Raw genomic sequence first — 11687 nt, forward strand, 5'->3', positions numbered from 1 at the left:
CTCCCACTTGGCCGATACTAATATCAATGTCTCCTCAAGATCCCATAGATCACGCTAGCTACCTTCTGCTCCATCCCCTTAGTTGACAAGCATGGGGTCATTATTGTCATCAAGACTAGGATCCGGAGGTAGAGGAGGAGATGAAGCGTAGAGGTGAGGAGGTCGAGGTGAAGTGTGTCAAGAGGAAGTGCGTTCCTGACTAGCTAATTGAAAGACTCTGTAACCAGGTGAAAAGTAAGGTATTCCTGAAGTTGAGCCGAGAGTTCATTAGAAGCCAGGTAGGGTTATTCTCAATGTGTAGTGTGTTTCTTTTCTACCCGAGCAAGCCTCTGTCGAAGGGCGAATTAGGCAAGTGGCTTTAGGAAAGTATATTGCACGACTGTTCTATGTCTAAGATTTTATATTTGGGAAAGGGTTTTTTCAATGTGTTGTTTATCAAAGGGCAGTCTGTCTTTGATTTGTTTGCCAAGGGACCCTTGTTTTTTAGCCAAAGGTTGGTGCATGTCTTTCCGTTTGATCCTTTGTTTGATGTCAATAAAAGTCTACAGAATGCATGCCTGGTTTGGGTTGAAGTGATTGGACTGTCTCCCTGGCTTAGACCTACGCTGCGTGACATAGCCCAGTCCCTTGGTTCAGTGTTGTTTGTTCCTGGTGTGATGAGGTAGGAGAAAAGCAGGGTAATAGTGTGTAACCCATCTAACGAGACTATAGTCTTGAAATCTTGAAAATCTTGAATGAGATTAAAAAGGAGTAGATAGTTGAGACTTTGGGGGTGATGTATACCTGATTTTGAATAGTTAATATAAATAAATATTATTGGTAAAAAAAAAGCACATTCCAGCTACCCGCGAACACTATGGTCTCACCACCTCAGACCTCAGGACACGTAAGCGTCGTTGGAGGTGCTGGTGTGAATGTTAAAAGCACAGGCTCCTGCCACGGACGTCAATCCTCTCTTTCTCTCTCTCTCTCTCTCTCTCTCTCTCTCTGCGAGGTGCCCCCACATCATCTCCATCTTCTTCGTAGGCCGTAAAAGGGGTATAAGGATATAAATATACAGGGATGAATTTGCGATCGCGATAGTCATCGCGGATCTGCCTTTTTAAGCGAGATAGAGAGGGACTCAGGCCTTCTGCGTGCAGACAAAGATTTCTGAGAGGCGCTGAAGAAAGCCCTAAAAACGCAGTCGAGGAGTTCATAATGAGTTCTTCACACCCAAAGGTTTTTGAGGATTCCCTGTTAAATTTATCGTTTCTGTGTTTGAGTAGCATCTTGTGTTTGAATTCCTTTGTTATTTTATCAATTCTGCAGACATAGTTTACAAATGAAGTTGGTAGCGTCTTGTGCTTGGCACTGATTCCAGGCGATGGTGTTTACTTCACACTGTTGTTGTATTGCTGTATGATGGCTTGCAGGCGCTTAGCAGGATTGCGGCCAACCGACTTCAAAAGGAGTTGAAGGAGTGGCAGTCCAATCCCCCTTCTGGATTCAAGCACAGAGTCTCAGACAACCTTCAAAGGTACTTTTCGGGTGAGTCTCCATGAAGGAAAAGCGTCTGCGGATGGGGGTGATTTAAGTGAATGTTTTGGTGTGTCTCAAGATCCTTTTTTTGAACTATCCCCACAGGTGGGTAATTGATGTAAATGGAGCTTCCGGTACGCTTTATGAGAATGAAACTTATCATCTCCAAGTGGATTTCCCAGAGAATTACCCAATGGAAGCACCTCAGGTACTCATTTTCCAATCTCAGCACACAAATTTCCAGTACAAGTGAGGCTTTAATCCATTAATCACAAGGATGAACATGATTTACGTTATGATTTTAGCCCACATCATCGCATGACACTTCAGCACTACTTCTCTTTAGAACTTACATTGTTTTAAATGTACCCAACATATTATGACATGCTAGGCTTTCAACCATTGACACAAACTGACATGGTCAAAATGTGCAACAGGTCATCTTTACACAGAATCCGCCACTTCATCCCCATATTTACAGTAACGGACATATCTGTTTAGGTGACTACTAATCCCATATTTTTTACGCTTGCAAGTTTTTTATTCATTAAATGGTTGTATAGGTGAGTATACGCGTCGATATCTGCTGTGGTGCATGTGTGAACTTGGCTTTTGACATAGTCCAATACACTTTCAATGCTACTTCACTCCTGGCAAAGGATTGGCCATGACATTGTCACGAGGTCATCCTGTCTTGTGAACTTGGCTTTTGCATAGTCCAATACACTTTCAATGCTACTTCACTCCCGGCGAAGGATTGGCCCGTGACATTGTCACGAGGTCATCTTGTCTTTGATATAGAATGCACATACTTGGTGCTTGGAGTTCTCATTTGTCCTCTTACAAGGACAGGTACCTTCATTAAATCTATTGACTTATCGAGTCAAGTTTTTGATAGTGGCCTTTCCTCATTTCATGGGGGATTTTTTTTTTCCGGGAAAAAGATCCTTAAAACAGCCACAAAGGGCTTGATACAACCACGAAGGGCTAGATACAAACTTGCCTCATATATGAGGCGGGAATCACATGATCCTTCTCCTCTGGCTGGAAGCTCTGCGAGGAGAAGGCTATCTCATACAGGGAAGGAGTATGCACAACGGAATTAATACTTGATGGCAAGATAGAGCAACATATATGAGAGAGAGGAAGAACACAAGATGTATAGAAAGCTTCTATATTACCTTCTATTTCAGCCACTCCAAAGTTGGCTTAACCTTCACCTTCAAGTGTTCTGCTACTTGTGTTACAAAAAGTGAGGCCTCCTACCCTTTATATAGGATCCAAGGGCTAGGGTTGGGCCAACCCTAATCCCTTTTCCACCCACATGTCCACTTTATTTGGGGTGTGTTCACACCTACATGACCTCTTTCTCTCACCCTTTATCACTTGTACATCATTCCCCTCAACCTTAGTAACATCTTTGGTTCCATTTCTTCCATAGTGGCTTCGTGCACCACCCTTGTTGCTCTTTCGCTTTGATGAAACCATCTTCTTGCAAAAGACAATCTTCAAGTGGGATTTGGATGTACCATTCTTCATTACATTAGCTTCATTGGTTGCATCTTCGTGCTTCTCCAATCCTTTCTCGTGGTAGACATGCTTCATGCGTACATGTCTTCTTCCAATCATGCTAGCTTCCTTAGTCCAGCTATCCTTGTTGCTCTTTCGCTTTGATGAAACCATCTTCTTGCAAAAGACAATCTTCAAGTGGGATTTGGATGTACCATTCTTCATTACATTAGCTTCATTGGTTGCATCTTCGTGCTTCTCCAATCCTTTCTCGTGGTAGACATGCTTCATGCGTACATGTCTTCTTCCAATCATGCTAGCTTCCTTAGTCCAGCTACCACATAGACCAATACATGGCTGCCACGCATGTTTTAATAGCTTACGCATGTGCTTCTCAATATGCTTCTTGCTTTTATCTTCCACTTTATCATGATACAAAAATACATACACCAATGTGAACATTGATTTGGTCTTACTACTTGTTTATCAACACAAGGGCAGTGTCTAACTCCATTACAATACGGTAGACGATTTCCATGTACATGAGTTCACAAAAAAAAAAAAACGGTAGACGATAACCATGTACATAGTCTTACTACTTGTTTATCAACACAAGGGCAGTGTCTAACTCCATTACAATACGGTAGACGATTTCCATGTACATGAGTTCACAAAAAAAAATTTAAGATCGGATTTCATACTTCATGCGTCGATTTTGCTTAGTTTTAGAAATTGTGCATACCTTGCACTTCCCAAGTGAGAACGGCACAAATAATTTCTTTCTCCGCTTGCCTCGAGCTTGAAAGAAATGGGGGAATAAAATCTTTGTAAACCTTTGAGAGGACTTAGAGAAAACCTTAGAGCAAAAGGTTTAAAGAAAACCTCGTAGAAAAGGTATAGAGTAGGAGGTCTTCTTTTTTTTTTTTTCTATAAAAAAGCTTTAATAAAAAAAACGCAAGGTTTTTAAAAACCTTAGAAACTAGTCTTTTTTTTTGGGGAAAAAAAACGCAGAGCGTTTTGCTGATTGCCGTGCGCTACTTATTGCTTGATGTTGTTGTCGTGTTAGTGCCTTGCTTAGCTTATAATGCTGCTGTTACAACAACTACAACACCAAGCGCAGAACAAATGGCGGCAATCGACGGAACGTTGATGAACGACGGCAGCACGACTGTCACCAGCTTGGACATTTCCCAGTATGAAAGGAGTCTGGTGGACTCCAAGATGTCTAAATATTTGGAAAGTACAAGCTTTGGGAATAGGGGATTATCCTAGAATACAAAGGACCACACTCCTAAAATTTAGGAGAGTTAGCTATTTTTGGTCCGACTCCGATGGAAATTCTGTTTGCGTCATTACATCTGGAATTGAGCAGATACCAAGAGTTGGCAAAGTGCCTATGACAGAATGTCTACTAGTTGGGATATTTTTAGAGGTAAAGATTATGGGAGAACCCATCTCTTAGATTGGGACATGTGGCAAGAAAGTGGATCAACGTGAGACAAGTGGCCTCACACTTGTAAGAAAGTGGATCAAAGTGAGACAAGTGGCCTCATACTTGTCACTCCAGCTATTGTGTGGCTCTCCACTTGTCATTGTAGCCTTCTCTTGCCATTTTAGCTCATGGGAGGCCCAAATCTATAAATTGGAGTCCTCTCTCTTCATTAATGGAGGCTCTCTTGCTGCACACTAGCCTCTACCACCGTTACAGGCTGCCCTAATGATGGCTACTCTCTTTCTCTCTCTCTTGAAGGCTGCCCATGAAGAATACCGGCTGTTGGGGACTGATTTGGAGGCTTCCATCGCGAAGAAATACTGAAGGCAAGGGTATTTAATCATTTATTATGATTTTTAGCCATTGTACTTGTTGTACCAGTCCTTGTACTTGTTGTACAAGCCACTGTACTGGCTGTACCAGCCCTTGTACTTGCTGTACCAACCACTGTACCTGCTGTACCAGCCCTTGTACCGGTTATACCGGCCACTGTACCTACTATATCGGCCACTGTACCTATTGCACCGGCTGAATGGAGAGTTGAACCTGTTGTACCAGCTCTATTGCATGAAGACCCGTGGTTTTTGGGGAAGAATCAGTACCCACACGGAGATATATGGATTATATTGTTGGCTCGGCATTTCTACAGCCTGTGTTCCGGCTTGGTTGCCTCGTGTTGGGCTGTGTTATGGCATTTGTATATGGATAATCCGGCATCTCCCGTGAGGAGAGTAAGGCCCTCAAAGCTTGTACATGATATTATTCTCCTTGGGTAATAAAATACTCCAAGGGGGGGGGAGTCGGCCCATTTTGGCCTCTATGCGGTGTCACACGTGCAAGCTCTATTTTCAGCATTTGTGGATGTTTTGTCCAGCTTTATGTTTTATGCAAAGTGATGATGGATATGTGTTAAGGCTATGGCCATGTTTAAATGTTTTAATATGCATTGATGGTATCAACAAGTGTGTCAAAGGCCCTAGTCCCCCGGGCACCGCCGCGAGTTACAACGACAGACGGAATGACGATGTCTCAGACGGACGGCGGCGGCTGTACAGACCATGTACCCTTGCGTTTATGAGCTTGAATGCTCAGCAATGATGACAAGAGCCACAAGAAGCTGGCGTTTAGAGGAAAACGCCCTTCTTGGTGAAGAGATGGCTGCGTTTTTGCAAGGATCACTTGTGTTTTGGAGAGATAGCCCTCCTCACACAAGCAAAGGACCCCCAAGAGCTGCGTTTTGGAGAGGGAGTACTTGTGTTTGGAGAGAGGACTCTCCTTATGAGTCAGGAGACTTCCAGAAGCTTGCGTTTTTGGTGAAGAAGCACGGTCGATAGGGACGGGAGAGTGTATGGCTGTGTTTTAAGAGGTAACCAACCAACATGAGCAAGAAACACAAGAATAGACTTGCGTTTTTACCTTCAAGAGTTGCATTTTTGCACATAGAGTCCATCGCGTTCGCAAGATTGATGTCTCCTCCTCTTGATGAAGCTCTTTTATTGCCTTTCTTCTTGACGCCTTTTTTTTCGTTTGCTTCTCACTTTCTTCTACCACCGTCCTTCTTGATGAGAATGTGAATGGTTTATGATAGAGCGAGAGAGAGAGAGAAAAGGGGATTGAAGGGGAACTTGGCCTTTGCAAGGCTCTGATACCATGTCAAAATTATGGGGAGTATGCACAACGGAAGCAATAGTTGATGGCAAGATAGAGCAACATATTTGAGAGAGAGCAAGAACACAAGATGTATAGAAAGCTTCTATATTACCTTCTATTTCAGCCACTCCAAAGTTGGCTTAACCTTCACCTTCAAGTGTTGTGTTACCTGTGTTACAAAAAGTGAGGCCTCCTGCCTTTTATATAGTCTTGAACCAGGAGCGTTCTACGAGGAGATCCGGTGGATTTGACATCCATTGGAAAGCCTCAAGTGGTCGCCAAGTCGGGGCGGGTGTTGAGCCTACCCAAAAACCACACGACTTGTGCCAGTTGATCTGTACTCCTAATGCGCGGTAGAAAATCTTGATTGCCTCGGCAAATCTTTGGAGATTCCCCACATCTCCTACAAGGAAAGCTGCTGTGTCATCTGCAAACTTTGAGTCCAGCAGCTCCTCCTCCTGCGTGCGGAAGGGAAGACGCAATCCCTGAAGCCCGGTCTCCTGGGCGAAGAGAAAACTACTTATGGCCTTGACGACAAATAGGAAGAGGTAAGGTGCCAGAGGACAGCCCTGTCTAACCGAGCGGGAAAGGGGGAATCTGTCGCCACAGGCTTCCTGAATGAGAACTTGGCTGTGTGAGGCTGAGTAAAGTCTTGAGACTCCACGAATCCACTCCATGGGGAATCCCATCATGGTCATTGTGCCCTCCAGAAAGCTCCAATCGTAAGCTTTCTCAAAGTCGAGGAGTAGCACAAGGAGGTCCTACTGCGGCATCTTGGCCGAAGCTAGTGCCTCCCAGAAGGTAAAGATGATGTCCTCCTGAACAAAGCCAGTATGAGTGCCGTGGATCAAGTCTTGAAGAAAGGGTTGAAGTCTCCTGCTGATGGCCTCGGCCAAGATCTTATAGGCTCTTCCTAGAAGAGTGATGGGTCTCCACTAGCGGATCTCTAATCTGTCACCACCCTCCTTGGGAATCAAGTGAATCAAGTCCTCTGAGAGCCTCTCTGGCATGGCCCTTGTGATCATAATCTCATTGAAGGCAGCTCGAGGGCCGCCTTCCACGAGGTCCCAATGGCGAAGAAAGAAAGAGACTGGAAGCTTGTCCGCTCTCTCGAGCATTTGCCCTTGGGAAGTGCCGTCAATGCCTCCGCCAACTCCTCAGCCGTGAATGGTGTCAATAAGAATGACTGAAGAGAAGGGGGAACCACCTCCCTTGTGTGCCGCCAGACCCTCTCGCGTGCGTCCACCACCTATGGAGATACTGGGCCACCTGTGAGGAGAGATCGAAAAAACTCTGTGGCGATGGCTCTCACATGGGGGGGGGGGATCTGAAACAATAGCTCCATCTTGGCCACGCAACTTGCGAATACCGTCTCTCCTCTTGTGGGGGCTGGCTATCTCAAAGAAATCCCCTGTGACTCTGTCATCGGCCTGAGTCCAGAAAGAGGCTCTGGCGTGATATCTGTACTCCACCCTCCTCTCCTCTATGGATCTAATCTCTGTGCGAGCGGCATCAAGCTAACTCTCGATCCATTGGCTATCAGGGGACCTCTCCTGTACTTGCTGTAAAGAGGCAAGACTCCTCTCTTGCTCTCGGAAACCCTCCAATCTGCTCTGGGCTGCCTCCTGCAAGAAATTGTTGATCTCCCCTAAGCCCTCATCCAATGTGCACGCAACAGAGCTTGAAATAAAGTTTGGTGGCCCGGGCACGGGCCAACCGTTTGACACTCGCCGGCAATTGGGTCATCTGTAGTAGGGGCCTGGTGCTCCACTGCCTGAGGGCCTACCTCTCTCCCTGCCCCCTGGTGAGGATCAGCACTTGAAACGGGGGGAGGAACCACCGGAGGCGGCAACTGGATTGCCGCCGAGGGAAAGCTCTGGCTAAATGACCCATTTGCCCGCAAACGAAGCATTGGCCTGCGTGCTGCTGTATGGGGGCTCCCCGGAGGCTAGGAATAGATATACAATGCGGTACAAAGGCCCCACAGATGCGGAGGGATGGAATCCCAACTGCCTGTGCGAGGGCCGAGGCAGCGTTGGGGGGGGGGGGGGGGGGGGGGGCTCCCATCACTCTCCCGATGGCACCACTAATCATTGGGAGAAGAGGAAGGTACTCCTTTCTAAGGCCGGAAACAAACTGTCACTGGGAAGCCCGACACGCCAGCCAGTGGGTTAGACGCTGGATCGAAGCCGTGCTGCCACCGTGCAAAGAAGACCTGTGCCGTACGGAATGCAAGGGGACTCAGCTGCGTGACTCGGTTTGATGCTGATGGTGAGTCGAACTCCACTTGTTAGTATATCCCTAGAGGGTGAATATCGGTGATCTTTGAGGTTCGCCAATGAGGCTGGCCTGTAAAAGATCCCCGAGCTGTTTGCGCGTAGGGCGGCTACCAACAATTTTGCAAACCAGGGTGGAGGCCTCAAGTTACGCAACAGTCGTGGCGAGAACCTGAAGATCCGCTTCGGAGAAGGAAATGCAAGCAGAGGCGGCCTCGGTCGGGGATGACGGACCGGCTGCCATGGAGTCCTCCTGGGGGTGAAGACCAGAATAGACCGAAGCTTGCTGAATAAAGCCAAAAAAACCCCAGGAGCCTGGAAGCACCAACTTGCACGGGAGGGGAGAAAGGAGAGAGGGGAGGGGGGGCAGTGGCGTGACAGAGGGGAGAGGGGGCAGGCTGAGGCGCACAGCAGGGGGTGGGGGGGCGACGCGAATGCAGGGGGGGAGCTCAGGAGCTCTCCACGACTACTCACAAAAACCTGTCTAGCAGAATAGGATCCGAGATTACAAGGCTTTTAATGAGATCTCCAGGAGTTCCTCAGTAGTTGGAAGCCTGAGCAGAAGATTTAATGGTTTGACGAAGGCCTTTGGGCTGGACCTGACTTATGTTGAATTTATGTTTTTACACCATTGTCTCGCTTCGTAATCAGCCAGAATGATACTGAAAAAATGCTATTGGGATCGTCAACATTTGATGCTAGCCTTGGGTGTGTGCGGTTTTATGTTTCTCTTTTCATTGGATTGATGCTTATGCTTAGTTTTGGTCTTCTTCACGGTGGTTAACTGTTGTTGCTCTGACAGATATTTTGTATGATTCGTGGTCGCCAGCCATGACCGTCAGCTCTATATGCATTAGCATACTCTCAATGCTATCAAGCTCCACCGAGAAGGTATTTCAGAGTGTTGCAAAGTTTCTTCTAGATTATTCAAGTGATTTTATGATTTCACAGCTTCTTGAAGTGTTACCAAGTATGGGGGGCTTTGTTAGATGTGTTGAGGGTATTTGCACTTTTTAAAAAATAGAGAACTGCTTTTATCAAGGGTTGGTTTAATATTTTTGTGGTAATCATATGGTTGGGTTGGTCGATAGGGAGTACAATTTTAATATTTTTGTGGTAATCATATGGTTAGGTTGGTCGATAGGGATAGGGAGTACAATTTTTTCACAGCATTGTTTTTTTAAAATGATTTCAGGCCAGGCCTATTGACAATGATCGATATGTTCACAATTGTCGGAATGGCAAATCACCCAAAGAAACCAGATGGTGGTTCCATGATGACAAAGTTTGATTTGAGAGAGAATTACTGAGGTGCAGGCTCTCTAATTATTTTGGACTTGTCTGTTGGGACTTATATCTGTGCAGTCAGTACAAGCTGAATGTTTCAAACTCTGAGAAGCCTCCTTTTTCTGAAAGTTGATTATCGCATTTGTTTATTATTAAAGTAATGGTTCTAACTGATGTAATAGAAGGGCAGTTTTGAGAATCCTTGTTGGGCTGGCTGCGAGAAGAGGTGCCTAGGATACCTAAAAAAGGAGAGCTTGTGGGCACGTAAGAGCCATGATATTTGTACTTAATCTGCAATAAATAATGAAGCAGTTTGTGTTTGCCAAGTGGGATTGCTTATGAGATTTATAATATTTGTTATTGCTCTTGAATGGCTGTAGCTTCAAGGAAGAAATTGTAAGGTAGCTTGGAAGTTGGGATTGGTGAAGAAGTGTAAATGTAGTGGAGTACACAAGGGCTTTACAAACTTTAAGGACTTCACAAACTTTTTGGCCTGCCCTCAGGTAGGCTGTATTCACTCTGTTTTGGTTTAATTCCCCTTTATTTCTAGTGGGCAAGATAATGATTATTTTGAATCTAGGTAATGTTGGTGACCCCTCTCTTATATTCTCCCTCTTTCTTCCCTCATGCTCGTGTTAAATGGTCCCATGTCTCCCCTTTTACTGTTTCTCTCTCTTTCTGCATGCACAACTGACAGGGTTATAAAGTCGTACTTTACTTGTCAATGCAGTTTGTGTTTCCTTTGGAAGCTGGGGTAGCCAGTTGTTGAGAGTAACTCATACTTTGAGTCAATTCGGTACATTTGTTGATCTTCCATGATAGTAGGTGATTCAGTGGTGTTTTGGGAGGGTTTTTGGACAGTTTTGTCTTCCGATACGGCTTTCAGATTTCTATTATGATTGGGGCGTGGGGGGTTGTCATGGATTGGTTGTATCCTGTCATCATGACACATCTGAAAAGCATCTAAACTTCTGAAAAAGCATGTACACTATGCTTTAAACTGTTATTTTATTTTTGTATGTTTAGAACTTAGAAGTGCTTGCCCGGGCACAAGTGTGGAAGAGATTTAACTTTTAGCAAATGATAATGAGGGCTCTTGCTGGTTATAAACCATTCAAAATACAACTCACACATGGGAGAACCAGCGGGAGCTGGCGCCGCTGTTCAGTTCATATGAGAAAAAAGAGACCTGGGTAGCTGGTGTAGTTAATGCAATGTGGCTTGCAGACCACTTGTTGAAAGAGAATATGTACTCGATACAAGGCTTGTACAAATATGTATATACACACAATGCATGCACACACGAAAGAGCTCGCTCTCGCTCGCTCTCTCTCTCTCCCACTCCGTGCTCAAGTTTTAGCAAGGCCTGCATCACCTTGCTTACGAGGTGCTGGTGAAGGTTCTTTGGATGATGGATGTATAGCCTGCCTTTTGTTTCAAGCTTGGTGGCAAGAGAGATTCTACTTTGGGTTGTTTTTTTGCCAAATTTGCCATATTTGCGGATGGCCCCTAATGTTCTGGTGATCACATTGGCACCAAATGTTGCAGCGCTCAACGTACATCCAGGTCAGTTTCTTTTAACTTCAATATCTACCGATGAACGTCTTGTTTTCTGAATTGTCTCCCTATCCCCATCCGTGGATGGCTCTCCATCATACTTCCCACAAGCATAGCCAGAGTTTCTTTTTTTTCCTTGCATCCTGTCGATTTGTGTATGCCGGATGGCTGGCCTCGGCCTTTGTTGTGAGGTGGATCCGACTATTACTGTTTCCGTGCTTGGACCATTTTTAACATGTATACTCAGTTTGACAAAATTTATGTGTTGAAGGTTAGAGTGTGACCCTAGGTAAAAATACATGAAAGTGTAGTTTCAAGCTCGTATTACCTTTTGTTATTTTCATAGCTCCTTTTTTTGGGGGGGGGGGGGGATTTTTATTTCCCAAGCATTCGTA

General features: G+C 45.2%; 1 protein-coding gene across 1 annotated transcript; it reads left to right on the top strand.

Moving 5' to 3' along the window:
• The first annotated feature begins 928 nt into the window (after nucleotides 1–928).
• On the top strand, nucleotides 929–11207 carry LOC147628838 (putative ubiquitin-conjugating enzyme E2 18). Its single transcript, XM_086812000.1, has 9 exons — nucleotides 929–1221; nucleotides 1416–1519; nucleotides 1627–1729; nucleotides 1959–2022; nucleotides 9251–9339; nucleotides 9644–9759; nucleotides 9918–9999; nucleotides 10116–10238; nucleotides 10466–11207. The coding sequence occupies exons 1-6, from the start codon at nucleotides 1201–1203 to the stop codon at nucleotides 9737–9739; spliced, it is 477 nt and encodes a 158-aa protein (XP_086668126.1). The 5' UTR covers nucleotides 929–1200; the 3' UTR covers nucleotides 9740–9759; nucleotides 9918–9999; nucleotides 10116–10238; nucleotides 10466–11207.
• Nucleotides 11208–11687: the final 480 nt, after the last annotated feature.

The sequence above is a fragment of the Cibotium barometz genome, chromosome 18, assembly GCF_041138505.1.
Source record: "Cibotium barometz isolate CiBa-2024 chromosome 18, ASM4113850v1, whole genome shotgun sequence".
Taxonomy (NCBI): domain Eukaryota; kingdom Viridiplantae; phylum Streptophyta; class Polypodiopsida; order Cyatheales; family Cibotiaceae; genus Cibotium; species Cibotium barometz.

Bases quoted from the DNA above. Each gene is read 5' to 3' on its own strand.
- LOC147628838 (XM_086812000.1), top strand. From the start codon at position 1,201: ATGAGTTCTTCACACCCAAAG. The intron at 1,222-1,415 runs GTTTTTGAGGAT...GATGGCTTGCAG, and splicing joins TGAGTTCTTCACACCCAAAG to GCGCTTAGCAGGATTGCGGC. The intron at 9,340-9,643 runs GTATTTCAGAGT...AAATGATTTCAG, and splicing joins TATCAAGCTCCACCGAGAAG to GCCAGGCCTATTGACAATGA.